Source organism: Cetorhinus maximus, chromosome 11 (genome assembly GCF_964194155.1).
Source record: "Cetorhinus maximus chromosome 11, sCetMax3.hap1.1, whole genome shotgun sequence".
In the NCBI taxonomy this organism is placed as follows: Eukaryota; Metazoa; Chordata; class Chondrichthyes; order Lamniformes; family Cetorhinidae; genus Cetorhinus; species Cetorhinus maximus.
The window spans coordinates 123880176-123906743 of record NC_135889.1 but is presented as its reverse complement, the minus strand read 5'-3'; the positions used below and the strand labels follow the sequence as shown (position 1 = coordinate 123906743).

The 26568-nt window shown below is 46.6% G+C and overlaps 2 protein-coding genes across 4 annotated transcripts in view; one reads left to right on the top strand and one right to left on the bottom strand.

The window, feature by feature from the left end:
• The window catches only part of usp37 (ubiquitin specific peptidase 37), a 48222-nt gene extending 23905 nt beyond the window's left edge, over window positions 1–24317 (bottom strand). For 2 of the 3 annotated variants that reach the window (XR_013578014.1, XM_078552719.1), the window contains exons 1-12: window positions 24204–24317; window positions 15998–16205; window positions 13263–13422; window positions 11719–11819; window positions 10469–10623; window positions 8331–8408; window positions 7976–8073; window positions 6813–6891; window positions 6136–6297; window positions 3685–3816; window positions 2504–2627; window positions 112–317 (exon numbers count right to left, since the gene is read on the bottom strand). Coding sequence is in view for 2 of the 3 variants with exons in the window: in XM_078552719.1 (XP_078408845.1) it covers window positions 112–317; window positions 2504–2627; window positions 3685–3816; window positions 6136–6297; window positions 6813–6891; window positions 7976–8073; window positions 8331–8408; window positions 10469–10623; window positions 11719–11819; window positions 13263–13422; window positions 15998–16153 (1451 nt within the window). In the remaining variant the exon portion in view is untranslated. Of the gene's footprint in view, window positions 1–111; window positions 318–2503; window positions 2628–3684; window positions 3817–6135; window positions 6298–6812; window positions 6892–7975; window positions 8074–8330; window positions 8409–10468; window positions 10624–11718; window positions 11820–13262; window positions 13423–15997; window positions 16206–24203 lie in introns of those variants that run through there. The other variant, XM_078552720.1, reaches the window with a different exon arrangement.
• Window positions 24318–24837: 520 nt separating this feature from the next.
• Window positions 24838–26568, top strand: part of cnot9 (CCR4-NOT transcription complex subunit 9) — a 23580-nt gene continuing 21849 nt past the window's right edge. Inside the window, exon 1 of the mRNA XM_078552714.1 lies at window positions 24838–24942. Coding sequence (XP_078408840.1) covers window positions 24919–24942 — 24 coding nt within the window. The 5' untranslated portion in view covers window positions 24838–24918. The remainder of the gene's footprint in view (window positions 24943–26568) is intronic.

Here is a 26568-nt window from a genome sequence, read left to right as displayed (position 1 = left end):
TGAATGTGTGTGTGGATGGGCGAATGCCACAGAAAATGTGTGTTTGCCATGTGGCTTAAAAATGCAGCCCATGGTGTACAGACCCGCCTGCCAGCCTCACCGCCGACGTACATTTTACAATCGATGGTGTGCAGAACTTCGAACTCCACGTTGGAGACGATGGGGCAGGCGTAGACCCTGGCAGCACCTGCCTCGTGACACGCTCGAGCGGCTGGAGTGTCCTCGCCTGTCAGCAGCTCATTCTTCCAGGTCTTGTTCAGCTTCTCCATGTCTTCCTTCAGCTGGTCCAGGCACTGGCTCAGGAACTCGTGGGCATCCTAAGGGCAGGGAGAGAGAGAGAGCTCTCCAATTAACCTCACTCCTCTGCATTTCCCCCATGACCTGCAAACTTATCCTTTTCAAGAATTAATCCAATTCACTTGACTGTTTCCACTGCCCTTTCAGGCAACGCATTCCAGATCACAACTCACTGGATGAAAAAAAATTCTTATCTGCACCCGCACCCACCCCTCCAACCTCCACCCCCTCCCACCCCCCAACCTCCACCCCCTCCCACCCCCCAACCACCACCCCCTCCCACCCCCCAACCACCATCCCCATCCCCACCCCCTCCCCCCACCACCCCCTCCTGTACAAGTGCCGGGAGGTTATGATGAACTTATATAAGACACTTGTTAGACCTCAGCTGGAGTATTGTGTACAGCTCTGGGCACCAGATTACAGGAAGGATGTTAACGCATTGGAGAGAATGCAGAAGAGGTTTACAAGAATGATTCCAGGGATGAGACACTTCAGTTATGAGGAAAGATTGGAGAAGTTGTTACTGTTTTCCTTGGAGAGGAGAAGGCTAAGAGGAGACTTGATAGAAGTTTTCAAAATCATGAGGGGTCTGGACAGAGTAGATAGGGAGAAACTGTTCCCACTCGTAAACAGATTGAGACCAGAAGGCACAGTTTTAAAGTGTTTTGCAAAAGAAGCAAATTCGAGATGAAAAAAAACTTTTTCACAGAGCGAGTAGTTGGGGTTTGGAATGCACTGCCTTAAGTGTGGTGGAGGCAGGTTCAATTGAAGCATTCAAGAGGGCAATGGATGGTTATTTAAATGGAAACAATGTGCAGGGTTATGGGGAAAAGGCAGGAGATTGGCACTAAGTTAAAATGCTCAGAGCTGGTGCAGACAAAATGGGCTGTATAGCCTCCTTCTACACCATAACGATTCTGTGATTCATTCATAGTCATGACCACAAATGCTTTTTATGTCGGTAATTTTACACTCAAGAAGTGCGAGGACTGTGATTAAGCTTTAATGATGTGTTTTTCTGATTGCTTCCCATTTAAGAGTTAGAGCAAAAGGATAGATACTAAATAGGCTCAACAGGAGGTATGTATGGAGCACAGCACCCTCTTATGGCAGAAAAGCACTACTGCAGCAACCCGATGCTCCAATATATTCAATGGGAAACGGGCATTTATTCAAACCTTAAGAATGAGGAAACACTGGCCAGTCACTAGTAAACAAGCAGTTCAGGAACCTATCTGATCTGCAGCTGTTCCTAGAGGTTGCTCTCCTCCCCCTATCTGCTTCATAACCACACTCTCCAGCTACATTTCATCCTTCCTACCCCCACCGTTTCAAATTCCCCAGCTCGCTTCTCCATTTCTTCCTCTTTTGCTTTAGGAACACAGGGATCGCGAGTGAGGAAGGGCCCAGATCCACCCAGCTCATCTTCAAAACCTAGGCTGTCACTCGAATGCAGCATTGGTGGTGGCAGCAGCAGCACCATCAGTCGTTCTGACTTTCAGGTGAGATGTTAAACCGAGGCCCGGTCTTCCTCTCAGGTGGCTGTAAAAGCTCCTGTGTTCTGACGAACGGGAGGAGATTTCGCCTGGTGTCCTGGCTAATATTTAATACCTAAACCGACATCATTAAAAGCAGGTTATCTGGTCATTATCTTGCTTTGGTTTGTGGGAGTTTCCTGTATTACAACAGTGACCACAAGTATTTGATTGCAAAGCACTTTGTGAAAGGCACTATATAAATGTTCTTTCTAACCATCCTGCTGGTGTCATGATACAATGTGTAGTTGACTAATCTCAGCAATCAATCTTTTACCAGTGAATCTACAACAGACCCAAACGCGAGGCAAAAGAAACCCCCGAGTGGAGTAGCTTTGGGAACCGGGTCCAAAGTCACCTGTCCCTCCTGAGGACACGACATGTCATGCCTGAAGTTAGTCTGTCGTTACACTGTTATCCCAAAATGTTTCTCCCTCCTCTCCTGCAGCTACGATTCCTCCCTCAGGCACCTGTTGCTCCCTTTTCTTACAATCCAGAGTCACTGTCACCGAAAGCTTCCCTTTCCTCAATCTTCGCTCCTACTCATGTCCGGTATGGAGGGCCTTGGCCCCTTCACTGGAGGTTACCATCGACACAAGGCAGAGCCACAGGTTTAACAGTCACCACCTACCCACCCGCCCATCAACCTTGGCTGTCGAGATCCTTACGTTCTGCACATATCCAGAGAACCTCTCAGCAGTGGTTGAAATGGCATTCTTCACCCTCTTCAGCAGCTCCTTCTTCACCTCTGGGCTGCAATTATCCTTCTTGGCCAGAAGATGGGCAAATCGCCTGCCGGGAGTCAACACGAGTTGGGTTAGAAGTGACACTACCTGACCTACACTTGCTCCCAGTGACACTACCCGACCTACACTCGCTCCCAGTGACACTACCCGACCTACACTTGCTCCCAGTGACACTACCCGACCTACACTTGCTCCCACAGTGACACTACCCGACCTACACACGCTCCCAGTGACACTACCCGACCTACACACGCTCCCAGTGACACTACCCGACCTACACACGCTCCCAGTGACACTACCTGACCCACACACGCTCCCAGTGACACTACCCGACCTACACTCGCTCCCAGTGACACTACCCGACCTACACACGCTCCCAGTGACACTACCCGACCTACACACGCTCCCAGTGACACTACCCGACCTACACTCGCTCCCAGTGACACTACCCGACCTACACTCGCTCCCACAGTGACACTACCCGACCTACACTTGCTCCCACAGTGACACTACCCGACCCACACTCGCTCCCCTGAAGAACAAGAAAATAGAACGTGAAATCACCTGTCCCTAAGGGAGCTTCCTGCATTTTGTGAACCATTATGATATTTTACTTTTAATTAGAAAATGAGAGACTGGTAGAGAAAAAACATAAACCATCAGGTGCCTGCAAATCACAGCTCGAGGGAAATGAAGAGAGCAGCCCGGCCCCAACAATAGGGAGTCATGTCCCCAGCCTCAACCAGACAGGCACCCCCAATCACCCCCTACTCCTCCTGAGAAAGTAGCCTTACTTGCATCCCACCAGGGGCCTGACCCCCCCTTCCCCCTCCACCCAGCCAGAGAGGCGGCTCACTCACATGCACCCCCAGCCCACCATTACTATTTCTCTCTCACTTTAAGTACATTTGGTCCCATTCAACATGAACTGCATATTATTTGGAATAAGTATTATTTACTGCTCCAAAGTGACTTGTGCTTATCGATACTGTGTGTATGTATATGTAATAAAGGAAAGGAAACCCAGTGAAGTACCGGGAATTAGCGGAGGTTCTCAGACAGCGCAAAGCTGAAATTTCACATCACGATTCTGAAACACTTACTTGAGCAGAGCATTGGCTGGAATTTTCTTCCACGGGATACCTTGCTTCAGCAGATCAATTGCCAAAGACTGAAGTGAAAACAAGGACTGCAGGATGGCGTTCATATAACAGGTATTGCCGAGGTTGGAAAACCTGCCGTTCAGAGAAAACAAATCACATGAGCCAGGCCATCAGGATCAGCTGAACAATAGCAGGATGTGGGCGGTGGTAATCACACCCCAACCGAGTCCAATTGAGAGGTGTGAACAACAAATAAAAAGAGGGCATAGAGACAAAATAAAAAAGCGAGATCAGGAAGCATTTTGCAATGATTAACTTGAGCAGCTAATGCAGTGACGAGCGGCTGATAAATATAATGTAGGCAATGTTTCATCCCATCAAGCTGCACAGAAACCGGAGTTACCATGCAGGGCTCGCACAAGCCGGCCGCTTTGAGTTACCGTGTGTGACTGGTCATGCAAAAAAAAAGTAAACAAATCGCTCTCACAGTTCAAAAAAAGGTACCTTGGCTGCGAGACCAACAGGCTATTACAAACACGAGGAACACTCGATTCTCAAAGCCTGTCGGATCCAGCAATGTTACGACAAGCAAAGTGCCAAGCGGCCCTTGTCAAACCAAAAGCAATCAACCTGTCTGAATGGAGGCTGCGAACCCAGCAAAGAATGAATGAATAGATAATAATATGACGGGTGTTTCCCTGAACATGTTTATTTGCATCTAGTAACCTGCACTATAATATAGAGCATGAGGTTAGACAGATATCCCAGGAGATTCACTCCTTTGCTTTGGAAGGAATTTAACAGATTTCTCTTTCAGGAGTTTGAAATAATTTGTTAAGATCATGAATCGGGGAAACTGACCAAAGGAACGGGACTGACAGGGAAAGCGCAGAACCAAATCTTTACACCCTTTTTGTGTGAAAAGGGTGTAAGACAAGTCCAGCAACTACACACCAGTCTGCTGTGGGGAAGCTTCTAGAAATGATCATTTGGGACAACATAGTCACTTGGGCAGATGTGGGTTAATTAAGCAAAGCCAGCACCGATTTGTTACGGGCAAATCACATGTAACTAATTTGATTGGATTTTTGGTGAGGTAACAGAGGGTTGATGAGGGTAACACTGTTGAAACAGAGTCCATGGACTTCCATGTGGATTAGGTGTCGCATAACAGATTTGTGAGCAAAGTTAGAGCTCACAGAATAAAAGGGACAGTTGCAACATGGATACAACATTGGCGGAGTGACAGGAAAGCGGTTGCTTTCGAGGTGGGGGGGAAGGTTTGTAGTGGATTTCCCCAAGGATCAGTGTTAGGAGCCCAGCTATTCCCGATATGCGGTAAAGACCTAAACCTTGGTGTACAGGGCACAATTTCAAAATGTGCAGACGATACAAATTTGGCAGTATTGTAAACTGTGAGGAGGCTAGTGATAGACTTCAGAAGGACATAGGATGATGGAATGGGTGGACAAATGGCAGGCGATATTTAATGCACAGCAGTGTGAAGTAATTCATTTTGGCAGGAAGGATGCAGAGAGACAATATCAAATAAAGGGTACGACTCTAAAGGGGGTGCAGGAACAGAGAGACCTAGGTGTATATGTACCTAAATCATTGAGTCTGACAGGACAGATTGGGAGCGCGGTTAATAAAGCGTACAGTATCCTAGGCTTCATCAACAGGGGCTTAGAGTAAAAAAGCAAAGAGGCTGTGTTAAACTTGTATAAAACACTGGTTCGGGATCAACTGCAGTGGTGTCCAGTTCTGGGCGCTATATTTTAGGAAAAACATGAAGGCATTGGAGAAAGTGCTGAAAAGATTCACGAGAATGGTTTCAGGGAAGAGGAACTTCAGTTATGTAGATGGATCGGAGAATTTGGGACTGTTCTTCTGAGAAGAAAGGCTCGAGAGGATATTTGATAGAGGTATCCAAAATCACGAGAGATCGAGACTGAATAGATAGGGAGAAACTGTTCCCATGGGTGGATCTATAAAAGATTAAAGTAATTGGCAAAAGAAGCAATGGTGACATAAAGAAACTTTATTTTCATACTGAGTGATTAGCATCCGGAATGCACTGCCTGAGAATGTGGTGGAGACAGACTCAATCATGGCTTTCAAAAGGGAATTGGATAATTATCCGAAAAGGAAATATGTGTGGGGCTATGGGGAGAAGGTGGGGGGAGTGGTACCTGGTGAATTGCTCCTTCAGAGAGCCAGTACAGACACAACAGGCCAAATAGCCTCCTCCTGTGCTGTCACCAATCTATGACTCTATGAATTAAACATTGGTCAGCGCTTCTTACCGGTGGCTCAAAGAGCTCACCGTGCTATTTGTCGGATGCTGCCCCAAGTGAGAGGTCCCGAGGACAGTCTCGGAACGAAAACTGAACCTGAGAGGGGCACCTGAATGTCGCGTTTAGCCTGTGAAAAGGCTGGTTGGTTTCTTACCCTTGCAGCTGCTGTGGGAGCTGGGTGGCGTGGGGCACCCGCGGTCTGTTCCACCCAGTGTAATCCTGATTTGTGCGCAGTTTCTTCACCGACTGGGGAGTGGGCTGAGGTAAAAATCCCAAACTCCTTTTAGCTGAGGGAGTTTGGCCTGAGAGACTGGACCTGATAAAAGCAAAGGGGGACTTATTAAATACATAGAATTTACAGAACACACGGGCCTTTCAGCCCAACAGGTCTGTGCTGGTATTCATGCTCCAAGCCTCCCACCCAATCAATTTTCTATGTTTCATCCCATCAATATACAAACTTGCAATTATACCGCACCTTCATCTTAGTAAAACATCCAAAGGCACTTTCTGTTCCCTTCCCCCTCATTTATCCAGCTTCCAAATCCCTCCATGGCCAACCCATTCCTACCTCTCTGAACTCCTCCAGCCCGACAACCCTCCGAGATCTCTGCGGTCCTACAATTCTGGCCTCTTGCTCATCCCCAACTTTAACTGCTCCACCATTGGTGATCATGCCTTCAGTTGTCTAGGCCCTAAGCTCTGGTATTCCCTTCCTAAACCTCCCTGTCTCTCCTCCTTTACGATGTTCAGCAACAACACAGCAAAGAGAAGACTCCCTTGCTACCAAGGTGGGGCTAAGTTAGCAGCATGTGTACGGTCCACACTTACCTGTCCAAGAACGAATTCCCAGCAGAGTAATCCTTAGAGGAGGTTCTGCTTCCGTAAAAGCACTGCAGCGGCATCGTACCTGCAAAGAGTTAGACAGACACTGAAGCACCACAGAGCTGGGGTCCAACATTCCAACATACCCTAGCTGGATATACCTCCATCTTCCAAACATGCTGTCCACTTGTGTCCCTGATACCTTGAGTTCACAATTAAAAGGTATCTCACAAATATAAGGCAACAAATGGATGGTCTTTGACGATGGCTTTCAACCACAGTTTCGTGGACAGTCCATCCATTTGAGCAGATTCTGCTTTTGGTATTTGGAAGCAGGGTTGAATTCAAGAAAATACCAATATTCTATTCATCACAAGGCAAAGAATATCGCTAGAAGGACCAGAGGCCGCAAACGCTCCTAGGGCAGGTGCAGTTAGCTAGAGTACCATTCCCTCTACGCTGTCCCAAACATTTCCATGCACAATATCCTAGCAGCCCAGGGGGTGACCAGAGATCCAGACTGGCAATCTCCATGTGAAAAGCAAGTCTGAGGATCTTGTGTGATAATTAGAGGAAGAGTAACTATAAGCACAATGAACTCTCATCTCATAGTGCAAGGCATTTGTATAGCATCTTCCTCAGATGCTCCACAGTGCTTTACTGCCAATGAATTACCTTGAAAAGTGTAGTCTCAGGGAATCATAGATGCCAGTTTGCACAAAGCAAGGTAACGATAACAAAATAAATGACCATGTAATCTGCATTATGTATTGGCTGAGGGATAAACATTGACCAGGACACTGGGACAAAGTGTTGACAGAGGCACATGAGGCTGGATGGCCTCCTCCTCCTCCTCCTTCAAATAGTGGCTGTGGGATCTTTTACATCCACCGAGAAGGAAGATGAGGGCCCCGTTTTAACGTCTTACCCAAAAAAAAAACAACAGCTCTGACAATGCAGCACTCTCTTGGTTCTGCAGGTTGGAGCAGGGCTTGAGCCCACAATCTTCTGACTCAGGAAGCAGTGATACCTCCAAATCCAGCTCTGGAGCAATCAGGGGCATTGCAAATATAATGAATTAATCTTCAATACTGCAAGACACTCAACTGTAATGTGGACGAGAGGAACTCTGTGGTTCTAAGATTTCTTTCAAAAGGCAATACACTTACCAGAACTCCGGTTCTCCTCTGCTTGCTTCAGGTTGAGTTGCTTTTCTCGGTAGTTGGTCAGGAACTTTCGAGAAGGGTCACTAGTCGCCTTGTTATTGCTGAAAAGGTAGGTTGAAATCTAACCAGGTCAATTTCCTACATAACTTTACCTGCCTACAAGTCACATTAGTCCCACTTCCACCCCCAAAACAAAACACCATTTGCTTTGCCAGTGAATACACCATTTCCCCCTTTTAAACCCCTAACATACTGCCCCACTTCTCAATATTTGGCTTTCACACGGGACCCTTCCAATTCCCTTGAACAGCATCGTTAAGATACTGACTCTGCATCCAGTGTTCCTGCAGATACTAACCTAGATGAGTCATTCTCTTTAGGATAATCTTCAGTCAGTTCCAGGTCTGGAGTCAGCATCCTCTTTCTCTTCTCACTCCTTCAACATATAGTCACAGAAACAATGAATAAAGAAGTCAAAACAAAACATTTGAGAAGTTAGAAATCAGAAAAGCCTAATCAATGAACTCTTAGGAACATACATACAGGAGACGACCATTCTGTCCCTTGAGCTGGCTCTGCCATTCAGTGAGATCATGGTTGACCTCCCCCCACCCACCTTGGCTACAAATCCCTTAATTTGCTTGGCAACCAAACGCTAGAGATGAACTGAGCTAGCATCTACTGCTTTTTATGGAAGAGTGTTCCACACTACTCAGCCTGTGGGTCTTTTAATTTCTCTCCTGAATAGCCTGACTCTGATTTTAAGGTTATGTCCTCCTGTCCAAACCTCCACACAATTGGAAAAAGTTTCATCCATACCATCAATTCTTCAAAATCCTACAAGCCTCAATGAAATCACCCCTTAACTTTCTATATCCCATGGAATACAGCCCAAGATTATGTAAATCTCTCCTCATAATCCAACTCATGGAGCCCTGGTTAACATTATGGTGAATCTTCGCTGTAATCCTTCCAAGGACAATATATCCTAAGGTGCAGTGCCCAGAAGAGTACACAATACTCTGCCATTGTTCAGGTTTATGCAGTGGACCCAAATAAACTTCATCTCCCTTCAACCTTCTTAAATATCCTTAAACCCTCATTTAGATGAAAAATTGTTCATGGGATCTGAGTGTTGCTGACAAGGCCAGCATTCTTAATTGCCTTTGGGAAGGTGGTGGTGAGCTGTTGTCATGAGCCACTGCAGTCCATGTGGTGTAGGTACACACACAGTGCTCTTAGGAAGGGAGTTCCAGGATTTTGACCCAGCAATGGTGAAAGAACAGAGATATAGTTCCAAGTCAGGATCTTATGTGGCTTGGAGGGGAACTTGCACCTGCTGCCCCGGTCCCACTAGGTGATAAAGGACAGGGGTTTGAAAGGTGCTATCAAAGGAGGTCTGGAAAATTGTTCTCCAGCTTATTCCAAAAGCCTCTGCATGCCTCATGTGGAATGAGCCTAGTGCAGCTGTGCTCTGCACTAGGACAGGCAACCCATTCAAACCAACCCTCTATTGCTTACATTGGGGCAGCAGATTGCATAAATTAACTTTAATATTGCTGAAAAAAAGACACATGACAAAGCTTTTCATATTGCACTCATCAGGACTTTGCAAGAAAGCAATATAAGGGGAAAACAACAATTTATACTGTATGTGAAGAGTGCTGATTGTTTGGCAAGTGGCATTGCCATGGAGAACGCACCAGTGATGGTGACTGACACTTAAATGCCAAAAAAAAAAACAAAAATAGCTGGAAGAACTCAGCAGGTCTGTCAGCATCTGTGGAGAGAAGACAGAGTTAATGTTTCGAGTCTGAATGACTCTTCGACTTGAAACGTTAACTCTGTCTTCCTCTCCACAGATGCTGTCAGACCTGCTGAGTTTTTCCAGCAATTTTTGTTTTTGTTTCAGATTTCCAGCATCCGCAGTATTTTGCTTTTAACTTAAATGCCAAGCATTGTTTGAAATTTAAACCAGGCAGCTTGACACCGATTGGTCAAGGGATTGCCCTGAGGAATGAGTCGGCGAATGGCTGCCACTTATTTTGTTTAGCTGAAACAGACGCACTGTGTGTACATGTTCTTTCTGTCTGCAAATTAACTTTATACAAAGGTCTAGTTGAGCTAACCCAATGGTCATTTTATGTAGGACATTTGGCTTCATGCGAATTTTTGAAATATATCTTCTCATCCATTAAACAAGAACTTCTGTTAAAACTCTGCAATCTTCAATCTGCCATCTCAGAAATCAATCCAACTCAGTTTAAGGTGTCAACTGACCCAGAATTAGCTTGTCTTCTTTGGAAGACTATTCCAGACGCCAACAATCTGCCCCCAAAAAATCGTGCGTATAGAGTTAAACAGATTGCTTACTTCAACATTACGTTGTTTTTTTAAATGTGCATCTTATCCTTGCGTTAAGTCACAGAGCACAGTAAAACTGGTAAAAGGCATAGCTTCTATACCGTCTCCTAGTAATTCCCAGACAGGACTGACCTGGGCAAAGTGTGAGAAGTTGGGGTCAGTGCTGTCCCCATACGGTTGTTTGGGGTACTGCTTGATTGCTGAGCTTTCGCTCCATGCTGCAGGGAGGCTCGGCCAGGGCTGTTCAGTGCTTTTCGGGTCGGAGTCTCATCTCGTCTGGTTGGTGTCTGGAAAGAATATTTCAGAGTCACAAGCTCACGTCTCAAACACAACAGCAAGGAGGGGGAGGCTTCGAATGCTGGAACAAATCAGAAAATGTCAACATACTGGTGGCAATGAATTACCCCAGCGCAAGTGCAATCTCTTAGATGCTGAAAACCAACCCTCAACAGCTCTTATCAAAGTCACGGGTGACACCCAATGTGACTGACAAAGGTCAACTTTGCTCCTCGACTGGTCAGTCTGCAGCCTCTGACGCGGTTGACCGCACCATCCTCCTTCAACGCCCGTCCACTGGCATCCAGCTGAGTCGGGCTGCTCTCACCTGGTTCCATTCTTATCTAATGATAGCCAGAGAATCACTTGCAATGGCGTCTCTTCCTTCTCCTGCACCGTTATCTCTAAACTTGGATACTTCAATTCACCCTGGAGGGCCCCTCCCCCATTTTAGGACTGAGGTGAGGAGGAATTTCTTCACTGAAGAGGGCGGTGAAGCTTTGGAATTCTCTGCCCCAGAGGGCTGTGGAGGATCAGTTGCTGAATGTGTTCAAGATGGAGGTCAATAGATTTCTACGTATTAAAAAGGTCAAGGGATGCACGATAGTGCAGGAAAATGGTGTTGAAAGATCGGCCATGATCTCATTGAATGGCAGAGCAGGCTCGAAAGGCTGAATGGCCTACTCCCGCTCTTATTTCTTATATTCTCATTCTACCCTCTGTAAACTTCAGATCATTCAAAATTCAGCTGTCCATGTCTTAACTCGGATCAAGTCCCATTCCCCCGTCAGCCTTGTGCTCGCAGACCTACACTAGCTCTCGGTCAAGCAAAGTATTAATTTTAAAATTCTCAAATGGAGGTGCCATACAAATATAAGTTGTTGTTGTTGTTGTTGTTGAACAACCTGCTGTTTATTTCAGGAATTTTCCAGGGGGGGAGATTAACAGATTCCAAAATTCAGACTTTGTTTCATCTCTGAAGAGGTAGAGGATGGAACCTCAACAAAGCACTTCCCTATTTGAGAAATTCATTCTGCAGAGACTGGAACAATACCTGAATGTCACGTCTACTATTGTGCAATACAAGCTGGACCATGATAACCCACCTGGTTTTCTATATTAGACCGCTGGCGGTGAGATTCCTTTGGCATAATCCGGTTTCCCAATTTTCCTCCAAAGTTGCTGGACCCTTGATGTGACTTTATCCCTGAAACAGGATAATAGATGGGAGGCAGGAGCAAATTACCATACAGCAGTGGACTGAAATGATTCAAACAGCAGCCTAACTTTGGCCAGATACAGATACAGAGGGAGGAACTGGCTGATCCCTGGTTTGCAATGAGAAATAGTCTAGGGGAATTTAACATGGCTTGTGGAAAGGACATCCATTATATGAGACCTGTATTCATGTGAAAAACCCTCAGAAGCCCAAAGTTGGGGTTATTCTCCCTAAAGCAGAAAAGGTTAAGAGAGATTTAGTCAAGGTGTTCAAAATCATGAGACTTTGGACCAGAGTAAATAAGGAGAAACTATTTCAACTGGCAGGAGGTCAGTAACCAGGGGGCACATATTTAATTAAGGTAATTGGCAAAAATAATTTTTTTTAGCGCAGCAAGTTGTGAACTAGAATGCCCTGCCTGAAAGGGCAGTGGAAGCAGATTCAAAAGTAACGTTCAAAGGGGAATTGAATAAATACTTGAAAAGGAAAGGAATTTGCAGAGTTATGGGGAAATATCAGGGGAGTCGAGCTAGCTGGATTGCTCTTTCAAAGAGCCAGAACAGGCATGATGGGTTGAACGGTCTCCTTCTGCGTGGTTTTACTAAGCCAAATACCACGAGGCTTTGTGAAGAGGCCTCAGCAGTCCTGTGGAATCTCCAGTGGCCTTTCCGCTCACCAGTGGAATTCAGATTTGTGTCTCAGCCGTGCCCTTCCACAGTGGCTCTCGGGCTAAGTATAGTGTTCTCCTCGGGCTATTCTCAGCAGCAGCTGGTTTGCCACCCACTTTTCCACCCAATATTGTGCAGCATCAGATAGGAGATCATTTAAAATCAGTTTGAAACTCTTGAGTAAAATGCTGAATTATTGTGGCAGTGTGGTTGCGGGAAGGAAATCAAACTTTGCATAATGAACTTGAGGGATTTAACTGCAACCTCCGGATTTGTTCCTGCCAATTTATAGCGGCCTTTGCAACACTATTATTGTAACTCATTTGTTCTGACAAAAGATTATCCACCTGAAAGATTAACTGTTTCTCTCTCCACACATTCTGCCTACCTGCTGAATATTTCCAGCATATACTGTTTTTACTTCAGATTTCCAGTATTTTAGTTCTGTTTCAGAGTCTTTCAACTCATCCCAGAGTGCTGTGGAAGCTCAGGCACTCAGTATCAGACTGATAGATTTTTTTTTACATAAGGGAAATGGGGGTTGAGCAGGAAAGTGGAGTTTAGATCACAATCAGATCCAACCATCTTATGGAATAGCAAAGCAGGCTTGAGGGGCCAAATGGCCTATTCCTGGTCCTATTTCTTATGTTGATGTCGAAGAGCAGCCATGATCTTACTTGGTGGAGCTTGCTCCTGCTCCTTCCTGTAATGTTCTCATCTTACTACAGCCTGCCACATGTTGCACTATGAACACAACACTCACCCCCACGGTTCAGGGTCTCCAGGTATTCCTTCAGGATCAGTGCGTCCGTGCTCGGAGCCTTGTCGATTATCAGGCTGCTCTTGTCCTGCAGCGTGAGCAGCAGTCGACTTTGCTGCTTCATCGAGGGACTGATTTTCACCACCTTCACATTGTGGCTCAGCTGTAGAGAGAGAGGGAAGGAAACAGAACACAGGCACCCAGTCTTAGTTACACGACTCTATGACGACAAACACAAACATTCACAACAATCTTCAGCTAGAATTGTCGAGCGGATGACCCCACTCAGCCTCCTCTGCATTCCCCAGCATCACAGATGCCAGTCTTTAGCCGATTCGATTCACGCCACGCGATATCAAGAAGTGGCTGAAGGCACTGGATACTGCAAAGGCTAAGGGCCCTGACAATATTCCAGCAATAATGCTGAAGACTTGTGCCCCAGAACTTGCCGTGCCCCTAGCCAAGCTGTTCCAGTGCGGCTACAGCACTGGCATCTACCCGGCTATGTGGAAAATTGCCCAGGTATGTCCTGTACACAAAAATCAGGACAAATCCAACCCAGCCAATTACTGCCCCCTCAGTCTACTCTCAATCATCAGTAAAGTGATGGAGGGGCCGTCAACAGTGCTATCAAGCCGCACTTGCTTAGCAATAACCTGCTCACTGACGCCCAGTTTGGTTTCCGCCAGGGTCACTCAGTTCCTGATCTCATTACAGCCTTGGTTCAAACAAGGACAAAAGAGCTGAACTCCTGAGGTGAGGCGAGAGTGACTGCCCTTGACATCAAGGCAGCATTTGACCGAATGTGGCATCAAGGAACCCTAGCAAAATTGGAGTCAATGGGAATCAAGGGGGAAAACTCTCCACTAGTTGGAGTCATACCTAGCACCAAGGAAGATGGTTGTGGTTGTTGGAGGTCAATCATCTCAGTTCCAGGACATCACTGCAGGAGTTCCTCAGGTGAGTGTCCTAGGCCCAACCATCTTCAGCTGCTTCATCAGTGACTTTCCTTCCATCATAAGGTCAGAAATGGGGGTGTTTTGCTGATGATTGCACAATGTTCAGCACCATTCGCAACTCCTCAGATACTGAAGCAGTCACTGGCCAAATGTAGCAAGACTTGGACAATATCAGGCTTGGGCTGACAAGTGGCAAGTAATATTCACGCCATACAATTGCTAAGCAATGACCATCTCCAACAAGGGAGAATCTAACCATTGCGCCTTGACATTCAATGGCATTACCATTGCTGAATCCCCCACTATCAGCATCCTGGGGGGGTTACCATTGACCAGAAACTGAACTGGCCATATAAATACTGTGGCTACAAGAGCAGGTCAGGGGCTAGGAATTCTGCAGCAAGTAACTCACTTCCTGACTCCCCAAAGCCTGTCCACCATCTACAAGGCACAAGTCAGGAGTGTGATGGAATATTTTCCACTTGCCTAGATGAGTGCAGCTCCAACAACACTCAAGGAGCTTGACACCATCCAGGACAAAGCAGCCCGCTTGACTGGCACCCCATCCATAAACATTCACTTCCTCCACTACCGACGAACAGAGGAAGCAGTGTGTGTACCATCTACAAGATGCACTGCAGGAATTCACCAAGGCTCCTTAGGCAGCACCTTCCAAACCCACGACCGCTACCACTGCCAACTTGAAGGACAAGGGCAGCTGGCACATGGGAACACCATCACCTGGAAGTTCCCCTTGAAGCCACTCACCATCCTGATTTGGAAATATATCACCGTTCCTTCACTGTCGCTGCGTCAAAATCCTGGAACTCCCTCCCTAACAGCACTGTGGGTGTACCTATACCACATGGACTGCAGCGGTTCAAGAAGGCAGCTCACCACCACCTTCTCAAGGGCAACTAGGGATTGGCAATAAATGCTGGTCCAGCCAGCGAAGCCCACATCCTTGTCAATTAATTTTTAAAGAGCAGCGAAGCAAAATGTTCAGACAGGGATTAATGAAAAAGCTTCAGCAATCCTCTGGGACCACCAGTACACACAATCAACTGATTTCAAAGTTTCTTTTTACCTGAAAATTAGAATTATCCAATAAATTGAAGTTGACGGTGTAAATAACAAGTGGGAATTTAGTGTTTTCTTTTAATTGGTAGATCATTTGAATTAATGGACTTTCAAGTAAGGGTAGACTGTAAAGTTAACATAGACGTTGAATCAGCACCTAGAGAAGAGAAGGTTGATCAAGGTTCCAGCCCAGATGGATAATGTGCATTTACCTAGTGCCTTTAATATAATAAAACTGTCACAAGGGGAATTATAAAATAACTATGACACAGAACTATACAAGATGATCTTAAGGCAGACAACCCAAAGCTTGGACAGAGGTAGATTTTAAGGAGCCTTTTAAAGGAGGAGAGGGAGTGCAGAGAGGTTTAGGGAGGAAATTCCAGAGCTTAAGGTCCAGGCAGCTGAAGGCACGGCTGACAATGGCAGAACGAATTGGAGGAGTGCAGAGATCTTGGAAGGTTGTGGGGTTAGAGGAGAATACTCAATAGGGAGGGTCGAGGTCAAGGGAGGGGTTTGAAAATAAGGGTGAGTATTTTAAAATCAGGTTGTTGCTTAAGGGTGAAGAAGTGCTTCCTGACATCACCCCTGACCTGAACAGCTTATGTCTAATTTTAAGGTCATTCCTCCTCCCCACCCCAGATTTGGGCTTGTCTCAGTTTGCTGCCCAGGTCCAGTAGTATTTTATTGCTATAGCACCTGGAATGTCTTAGCAGGACCGCCAGAATTGAAGAGCACGACCAGAGAAGCTTTGTTGTCCTTCTCTACAATTTCAAAGCTGCCTTCTCTCCACTTGGTGGTGCCGGTCTGGATGCTGTTGATTCGAATCTGGCCGTAAATTTTCATCAGTGCCATCGTGGAGAGGATTTACCAGGTTCTCAAACAGCTGTTAGCTCCAACATCAAATCTGTAATAAAAAATTAATATATATTTTGAAAGGGATTACATTTTCCACAGAAACTAGTCTCAACAAAAGACAAAAAAAAAGTGGAAACATCCTGTTCTTTTTAGGTGATTAAACTAACTTTTTAAGTTTGTTCTCGGGGTGTTGGTAAGACATTTACTGCCCATCTCCAGGTGCCCTGAGGTGGTGGCAACAATGAGCCTTATCCTTGAACCGCTGCAGTCCACGTGGCGATGGTGCACCCACAACCATGTTAACAGTGTATCCTGTAGGCTGTGCGTACTACGGACAGTGAGGGAAATTTCACAACACATCTCATCAAGTGTTGTGTGCGCCTGAATGGATGGATCCTGACCTGCTGTGTTAGTCAAGTCACAGTGGCAGCCCTGTGGTTAGGAGCAACTAATTATATCAGAAGTGGCCATAAGCATATCCAGCTAAGTTCCATCTCCACAGCCAGCCTGACGGACAGGCTTTATTTTTTAAAAAAGTGGTTGAATCAACTAACCTACAGGCGGTGTACATCAACAGCGACTCTGTTATTGCCCAACCTCCTTTGGAACTGCCAGCCAGTCTCCTGACCCCATGCCACTTGCCTAGCCTGTCTCCCCACCCTACACAGCCGTGGATATTAGAGCCCACACATTACTGAAGCAACAACAACAAACTGCCATCTTAAAGTCGCACTCGCCAGTCCCAAAAAGATTTTAACCACTCTTCCTCAGCGCGATGAACAGATTGTGGCGGTTCAGCTGCCTGGACCCTATGCTCTGGAATTCCCTCCCTAAACCTCAATGAACTCCCCCTCGCTAAACCTCCTTTAAAATCAGGCTGTTGCTTAAGGGTGAAGAAGTGCTTCCTGTGCACAGCTGGAACCTTGAGCCAGTTCAAAAACTATCTGCACCACGTAGTAAAGGCATACCAGTGCAAAACCTCTTGGAATTTCCAATTATTTTCCACAAATCTGCACGGACGACAAAGTGCAAGAATCAAGAAGAGCCCACTTGTCTCAAAAACACCCATTCCTCCCACAGAGACTACCTCATCCTGGATACCACTTTATCCAATTGATGCCCTGACGAGCAACACCTACACAGGCAAATGGTGAGTTTTCCACCAGATTCCTCACTCGAGCAGTGCAGGTTTCAAGGAGAGAGTTGTTTACTGCCACCTCTACCCTGCTCCCTTAACTCTGCCCGCTGTTACAGTTGATCCAATTGAGCTTCTCATTAAGGGTGCCTCTTCCCAAATCTTAGTATAGGACACAAATTTTGACAGTCAGGGGGAAATGGTTATTTTTTTTCTCTTGGTGGAAATGATGACTACCTGGCATGGATGTTAACTGCCGACTGAAAGCCAATATATCTACCTCAATCTTTTCTTCAGTGAGAGTAACGTCAGTTCTAAGGTTCTCTTCCTGATATGAAGACAGAAGTCTCAGGTTTCATGTCGATCAAACAATTACTCTACCTATAAACTAGCTTCACACCCTTGATGTGGTTCCAGCAATGAGTCTCCATCTTGTGAAAACCTTTCCAAATATTCTACAAGAATAAATAAATATAAAGCATATGGATGTCAACATGTGGAGCATTCTGTGTTGGAATCTCAAAAATCACAGAACAAGAGAACTTGCTTGAACAGTGCATTTCCAGCATAACAAGGAATGAAGCAGTGCTGGGATCTAGTTCTGAACAGCCATGGATGACAAGAGGAACGTGCTGCCATGGGGGAGCATTTGGGGAACAGTGATCATATATCAAGTTTCAAATAGTAATGGAAAAGCAAAAGGAACAATTTGAGTAAAAATATTTAACTGGAGAAGGACTAACTTAGTGACTTGGAAAGAGATCAATGTGGATTGGAATAAAAAATTGTTAGGCACAAATAGTAACTGATTAATGGGAGGTTTTCGAGGTGGTCTTGGTCCAGGTACAGAACACACTCCAGCAGGGAGAAAAAAGGGCATCCAAAGCCAGAACACCCTGGATGATTCAATGTACAGAGATTAAATGTGATAGAAAAAGGTGGATTATGATAATTGTAAGATTCTCAATACAAATTATATTTACGTTAAGTGCCTTAACATAATGAAACATTCCCGGGCGCCTCACAGGAGCATTATAAAACAAAGTATGACACCGGGACATGTAAGGAGATACTAGGTCAGAGGTAGGTTTTACAAAGTGTCTTAAAGGAGGGAAGTGAAAAGGGAGAGGGAGGGAGTTCTCGAGCTTGAGGTTCAGGCAGCTGTAGGCACAGCCACCAGCGGTGGAACAATTATAATTGGGGATGTTCAAGAAGTCAGAATTAAAGAAGTGTAGAGATCTCGGAGCACTGTGAGGCTGGTGGAGATTACAGAGATAGGGAGGGGCAAGGCCATGGAGGAACTTGAAAGCAAGGATCAGAATTTTAAAATCAAGACGTTGCTTGACCAGGAGTCAAGGAAGCTCAGCAAACATAGGGGTGATAGCAGAATTGGACTTGCTGCAGGTTAGGACATGGGGGGGGAGTTTTGGATGAGTTCAGGTTGACACAGAATATGGGAGACAAGCCACGAATGCTTTCAAATGGTTGAGTCTAGAGGCAACATAGGCACGGGTTCAGCAACAGATGAGCTGAGACAAGTGCGAAGTCAAGTAATGTTACGAGGTGGAAACAGGTGGTCTTAGAGATGACACGAATGAGGTCAGAAGCTCATGTTGTATCAAATATGGCATCAATATAGTGAACAGACTAGCTTAATCTCAGACTGTTGCCAGGAAGAGGGATGACTTCAGTAGCTAGGGAACAGAGTTTGGAGCAGGAACCGAAAACATTGGCTTCAATCTTCCCAATATTTAATTGGAGGAAATTTCTACTCATCCAGTACTGGATGTCGGATAAGCAGTCTGATAATTAAGTAATAATGGGAGCTGATATGGGAGGGGACAAGACATTCAAGGACTATGGAAAGGGACGTTAGAGATGGTACGGTAGTTTGCAAGGACAGTGGGGTCAAAAGTTGGTTTCTTTTGAGGAGATTGGTGATGATGACAGATTTAAAGCAGAGGGGGACAACAGCCAAAAAGAGATGAGATACTTCACTGGAGAAGAGGATGCTGCCAATGTAAGTAACAGAGGAGGCAGTAGAGATACTTAAAAGGCTGTTCTTCCTCAAAATAGAAAAGTGACCCAGCCTGGATGGGATGCATCCCAGGTTTCTGAAGGAAGGAAGGATGAAAGTTAAGGGGACTCTACCCACAATCTTCCAATCCTCCTTAGATATCAGGGTGGTCCCAGAGGCAATAAGATCTCAAATGTTACACCTCTATTTTAAAAAAAGGAGAGAAGGGTAAATCTGCTAACTAAAGGTCAGCCCATCCGTTGATAATGAGAAAACTTTTGAGACAATAATCCAGGACAAACCGAATCAGCATTTGGAAAAATATAGGCTAATACACTCTCGTCTGAAAATCTATTGTTCAGAAACACCAGCTGTCCAGAAATCTTTTGAGCAGAATCAAGGATCATTTTAGTACTCTGGAAGTGGAAACATGGAAGATACAGTATTTGCATAAATAAAACAATTATTACAGTTTTATAATGTTTTATTTGATGTTTCAGGTAAATATTTATATCTACCTGGTTCATACATTTGTGGTTAGGTATTATAACATTCTATAATCCAGAAAATTCCAAAATCCAGAAATGACTTTGTCTCGAACTATCCAGACCGGGGAGGTTACAGTGTAAATGAAAACCACCACAGATTTGTTAAAGGCAACCAGTGTTTGAATTATTTGATTGAATCCTTTGATGAAAGAATAGACCATAAGACATAGGAGCAGAAATTAGGCCATTCAGCCCATCGAGTCTGCTCCACCATTCAATCATGGCTGATAAGTTTCTCAACCTCATTCTCCCACTTTCTCCCCGTAACCTTTGATCCCCTTACCAATCAAGAACCTATCTATCTCGGTCTTAAATACACTCAGTGACCTGGCCTCCACAGCCTTCTGTGGGAATGAATTCCATAGATTCACCACTCTCTGGCTAAAGAAGTTTCTCCTCATCTCTGTTCTAAAAGGTCTTCCCTTTACTCTGAGGCTGTGCCCTAGGGTCCTAGTCTCTCCTACTAATGGAAACATCTTCCCCACGTCCACTCTATCCAGGACTTTCAGTATTCTGTAAGTTTCAAGAGGGTTGATGAGGGTAGTGCAGTTGATGTTGTATATGTGGACTTTCAAAAGGCATTTGAGAAAGTACCACAGCAAAAACTGAAGCCCATGAGATTCAACCTAGGAAAATTTATACTACTTATGAGGAGGTCATTGTGCCCACGTCAGAAAGGGACAGTGGCAGCATGGATTCAAAAATGGTTAGGAGGCAGGAAAATCATAAGAAATAGGGGTAGGCCATTCGGCCCATCGAGCCTGCTCTACCATGCTTCAGATCAGCCATGATTTTGAAGAGTAGTGGTGAATGATTGCTTTTCAGATATTTCTGCACCCCCCCCATCCCCACAGTGGTAGTAGCACTGCGAATGACCTAAGCTTGAGTACACAGGGCATAACAATGAGAAAGATAGCCAGAGACTTTAGGAAGATACTAGAGAAATGGGGAAAGACATGGCAGATGAAGTTTAATGTAGAAAAGTGTGAAGTAGTTTGGTAGGAAGAATGAGACACAATATGGACTAAATGGCATAATTTTAAAGGGGTGCAGGAACAGGGACATTTGGGGACAAATGTGCAAAAACCTTTGAAAGTGGCAGGTAAAGTTGACAATGCTGTTAAAAAACATGTCTATCCTTGGCTCTCTTAATAGATGCATCGAGTACAAAAACAGAGAAGTTAGGGAAAGATGACCAAAGCTATGGTTAAACAGTTAGGTTTATGGGGCACCTTAAGGAGCAAAGCGGGACAGAAGGGTTTAAGCAGCGATTTCCAAATCTCACTGACTGGGTAGCTAAAAACACAGCTGCCAATGGTGGAGTGATTAAAATCAGAAATGAGATGTAGAGATTGAGGGTTGTGGGGCTGGAGAATGCTGGGAGAAGAGGGGCAGGGCCATGGAGGGACTTGTAAACAACAAACAAAGCTTACAATTATAAAGCACCTTTCAACGACCTAGAAGTCTAAAAGTGCTTTACAGTCAGAGGTATTTTTGAAGCATAGTCACTGTTGTAATGTAGGAAAACGAGTAGTCAATTTGCACACAGCAAGCTCCAATGCAACCAGATATCAGGTTTTGTGATGTTGATTGAGGGGTAAATTTTGGCCAGTACTTTGGGGATACCTCCCCTGCTTGTCTTTGAAAAAGTGCCATGGAAGCTTTTACGTCCACCTGAGCAGCCAGACAGGCCCCCAGTTAAATGTCTCTTCCGCAAAACAGCACCACCAACAATGTGGCACTCCCGGTGCAGGACTTGGACCTCCATCCTTCTGACTCAGAGCCAGGTTTTGCTACCAACTGAGCAACAACAGCCACACATCAAGAGAACTGTTGAACGGGAAACCAAGAACAAGGGCGATGGGTGAAAGAGACTTGGTGCAAGTTAGGACACAAGAGCCAAATTTTAGATGACCTCTCAAGAGTTGGAAATGGGAGGATGGCCAGGAATGTGTTGGATAGTCAAGTCTAGAGGTAACAAAGCTATGGATTATCACAGTTGAAAAGTACTTCACTCATTAAAGACCATTAGGACATCCTGAGATTTTGAAAGACACCATACAAATAATAAAAATCTCTCTTTTAACAGGTGGGCTGCTTTGTTCTGGACGGTGTCAAGCTTCTTGAGTGTTGTGGGAGCTGCACCCATACAGGCAAAGGGGGAGTATTCCATCGCACTCCTGGCTTGTGCCTTGTAGATGGTGGACAGGTTTTAGGGAGTCGGGTGGTGAGTTACTTGCTGCAGGATTCCTAGCCTCCGACCTGCTCTTGCAGCCACAGTATTTATATGGCTAGTCCAGTTCAGTTTCTGGTCAACGGTAACCCCCAGTATGTTGGGGTGGGGGGGCTTGCCTGGCACATGTGCAGCACGAATGTTACTTGCCGCTTGTCAACACAAGCCTGGATATTGTCCAAGTTGCGCTGCATTTGAACCTTAAGCAACAGCCTGATTTTAAAATTTTCACCTGTATTTTGGAATCCCTCTATGACCCTAAGCCTATCTCTGTAAACTCGTCCAGCCCCACAACTCAGATCTCTGCACTCCTCTAATCATGGCCTTCTGCTCATCTTTAATTTTAATCGCTCCACCATTGTTGGCCGTGCCTTCAGCTGCCTGGACCGTAAGCTTTAGAATTCCCTTTCTAAACCTCTCTACACCTCCCTCTCTCTCCTCCTTTAAAATGCTCCTTAAAACCTACCTTTCTGTCCAAGCTTTCGGTTGACTGCCTGAAGATCTACTTATATAGCTTTGTGCCATACGTTATTTTATAAATCCCCGTGGCCTTTTTATTATATTAAAGGCACTGCGTAAATGCATATTATTCATTTGGGCTGGAACCTTGATCAACCTTCTCTCCTCTAGGTGCTGGTTGAACATCTAAGTTAACTTTATAGTCTACCCTTACTTGAAAGTCCTTTAATTCAAATGATCTACCAATTAAAAGAAAACACTAAATTCCCATTTAGTTGTGTTATTTATTGGATAATTCTAATTTTCAGGGTAAAAAGAAACTTTGAAATCAGTTGATTGTGTGTGTTGGTGGGCCCAGAGGATTGCTGAAGCTTTTTCATTAGTCCCTGTCTGAACATTTTGCTTTGCTGCTTTTTAAAAATTCATTCACGGGATGTGGGTTTCGCTGGCTGGACCAGCATTTATTGCCTATCCCTAGCTGCCCTTGAGAAGGTGGTGGTGAGCTGCCTTCTTGAACCGCAGCAGTCCATGTGGTGTAGGTACACCCACAGTGCTGTTAGGGAGGGAGTTCCAGGATTTTGACCCAGCGACAGTGAAGGAACGGTGATATATTTCCAAGTCAGGATGGTGAGTATAACTTGGAGGGAACTTCCACGTGCTGGTGTCCCCATCTATCTGCTGCCCTTGTCCTTCTAGATGGTAGCAGTTGTAGATTTGGAAGGTGCTGCCTAAGGAGCATTGGTGAGTTTCTGCAGTGCATCTTGTAGATGGTACACACTGCTGCTACTGTGCGTCGGTGATGGAGGGAGTGAATGTTTGTGGATGTGGTGCCAACCAAGCGGGCTGCTTTGTCCTGGATGGTGTCAAGCTTCTTGAGTGTTGTGAGAGCTGCACTCATCCAGGCAAGCAGAGAGTATTTCATCCCATTTCTGACTTTAGCCGAGGTAGATTGAAAACAGACTTTGGGGAGTCAGGAAGTGAGTTACTTGCTGCAGGATTCCTAGCCCCTGATCTGCATTTGTAGCCACAGTATTTATAGGGCTTTTCCAGCTCAGCTTCTGGTCGATGGTAACCCCCAGGATGCTGATAGTGGTGGATTCAGTGATGGTAATGCCATTGAATGTCGAGGCGCGATGGTTAGATTCTCTCTTGATGGAGATGGTCATTGCCTGACACTTGTGTGACGCGAATGTTACTTGCCACTTGTCAGCCCAAGTCTAGATATTGTCCAGGTCTTGCTGCATTTGGAATGTGATTGCTTCTGTATCTGAGGAGACGCGAATGGTGCTGAACATTGTGCAATCATCAGCAAACATCCCCACTTCTGATGGAGGGATGGACATTGATGAAGCAGCTGAAGATGGTTTGGCCTGGAGGGGAAGGGAGGGGGGATTCCTCCAGGTCCCCTAGGAAACGGGGGGTGGGTGGAGGGCGAGCTCCTCCAGGCCCCCCCGGAGGAAGGTCCTCCAGACCTCCTCCTCCTCCCCCCACCAAACTCGGGCGGGCGAGGGAGCGAATCAGGGGCCCACTTCCCGGGAGGCCAGGCTTTCCGGCGAGGCTGAAGCCGGGAGGAAGGGCCGTCGCTGAGGGATGCTGACTGAGTGGATCCCCCGGCCTCCCTGACTGACTGACTCTCCCCCGGGGTGAAGCTTTACCTGTCCCCGCCGTTCCCATAGAGACGGGTTTCCCGCGCTCCACTCGCGCCGCCGCCGCCGGTTTTCCGCCGCCGCGAGATGGCGGGAAGCGAACTCCTGCTCCCACAATGCCCCGCGCGCGCTTGGCACGGCGGGAAATAAAACCTCCCGATTAAATAAATCAGTTGTTTCTGATTGAGACGCAAACTGCGGCAAACGGCGTCGCTTAAAGCCCGTGTTACAATACAATTTAAAAAAAGATATTTAAAGTAATAAAAACACTTTTTCCTCCCGGCTCTTGTTTAAAATGGCGCGAAGTAAAACTCCCGGCAGGCGGCGCGCGGCCGGTCCCTGAAGAGATAAAGTTCACACTTTTTATTTTTTTAATCGTATATTTTCTCTGACGCGGTTTTTAAATGATGTCTGTTTCAAAGAAAAGCGATAATCCTTTTATCTCAAGCGTTTCTTCCTCAGACAAGTCATAGGGTGAAAGGGCAAGGGTTAAAGCGTGATTGCTAAAATATACAATTATATATATAATTGCTGATGGTGTAGCTCAGGGTATTATTCATGAGATAATTCTGACTCCGAATCTGATTATTAGTGAGCGGCTGCTGTTTTTGTTAATTGTGTTTTAGTTGTGGGGGGTCAGGGGTCAGAGGTCAGAGTGTGATTGACGAGGCGCTCGGGCTCGGTTGTTGATGTGAAGTTTTCGGAGATCCGGCGGCGGCGGAAGATGCACAGCCTGGGGGCGGGCGCGGTGAGTCAGGGCGGCCCGCTGGGGGGGGACCGGGAGGGAGCGGGAGGAACGGGAGGGAGTGTGGGGTGCGAGAGGCCCCGGGCGGCGGCCGTTGCTATGCTGGGGACTGGGGCTTGGCCGCTCTGACTGGGCCGCCCCACCCCCTCCCCGAACTCTCTGTTCACCGCTGCCCATCCATCCCCCTCTCTCTCCATCCCTCTCTCTCCCTCTCTCTCTCCATCCCTCTCTCCCCTCTCTCTCTCCTCCATCCCTCTCTCTCTCTCTCCATCCCTCTCTCTCTCTCTCCATCCCTCTCTCCCTCTCTCTCTCCATCCTCTCTCTCTCCTCCTCTCTCCATCCCTCTCTCTCTCCATCCCTCTCTCTCTCCATCCCTCTCTCTCTCCATCCCTCTCTCTCTCCATCCCTCTCTCTCTCCATCCCTCTCTCTCTCCATCCCTCTCTCTCTCTCTCTCTCCATCCCTCTCTCTCTCCATCCCTCTCTCTCTCCATCCCTCTCTCTCTCCATCTCTCTCTCTCTCTCTCCTCTCTCTCCATCCCTCTCTCTCTCCATCCCTCCCTCTCTCTCCCATCCCTCTCTCTCTCCATCCCTCTCTCTCTCCATCCCTCTCTCTCCATCCCTCTCTCTCTCCATCCCTCTCTCTCTCCATCCCTCTCTCTCTCCATCCCTCTCTCTCCATCCCTCTCTCTCCATCCCTCTCTCTCTCCATCCCTCTCTCTCTCCATCCCTCTCTCTCTCCATCCCTCTCTCTCTCCATCCCTCCCTCTCTCTCCATCCCTCTCTCTCTCTCTCTCTCTCCCTCTCTCCATCCCTCTCTCTCTCCATCCCTCTCTCTCTCTCATCCCTCTCTCTCTCTCTCTCTCCATCCCCTCTCTCTCTCCCTCCCTCTCTCTCTCCATCCCTCTCTCTCTCCATCCATCCCCCTCTCTCCCCATCCCCTCTCTCTCCTCCATCCCCCTCTCTCTCCATCCATCCCCCTCTCTCTCCATCCATCCCCCTCTCTCTCCATCCATCCCCCTCTCTCTCCATCCATCCCCCCTCTCTCTCCATCCATCCCCCTCTCTCTCCATCCATCCCCCTCTCTCTCCATCCATCCCCTCTCTCTCTCCATCCATCCCCCTCTCTCTCCATCCATCCCCCTCTCTCTCCATCCATCCCCCTCTCTCTCCATCCATCCCCCTCTCTCTCCATCCATCCCCCTCTCTCTCCATCCATCCCCCTCTCTCTCCATCCATCCCCCTCTCTCTCCATCCATCCCCTCTCTCTCCATCCATCCCCCTCTCTCTCCATCCATCCCCCTCTCTCTCCATCCATCCCCCTCTCTCTCCATCCATCCCCCTCTCTCTCCATCCATCCCCCTCTCTCCATCCATCCATCCCCCTCTCTCTCCATCCATCCCCCTCTCTCTCCATCCATCCCCCTCTCTCTCCATCCATCCCCCTCTCTCTCCATCCATCCCCCTCTCTCTCCATCCATCCCCCTCTCTCTCCATCCATCCCCCTCTCTCTCCATCCATCCCCCTCTCTCTCCATCCATCCCCCTCTCTCTCCATCCATCCCCCTCTCTCTCCATCCATCCCCCTCTCTCTCCATCCATCCCCCTCTCTCTCCATCCATCCCCCTCTCTCT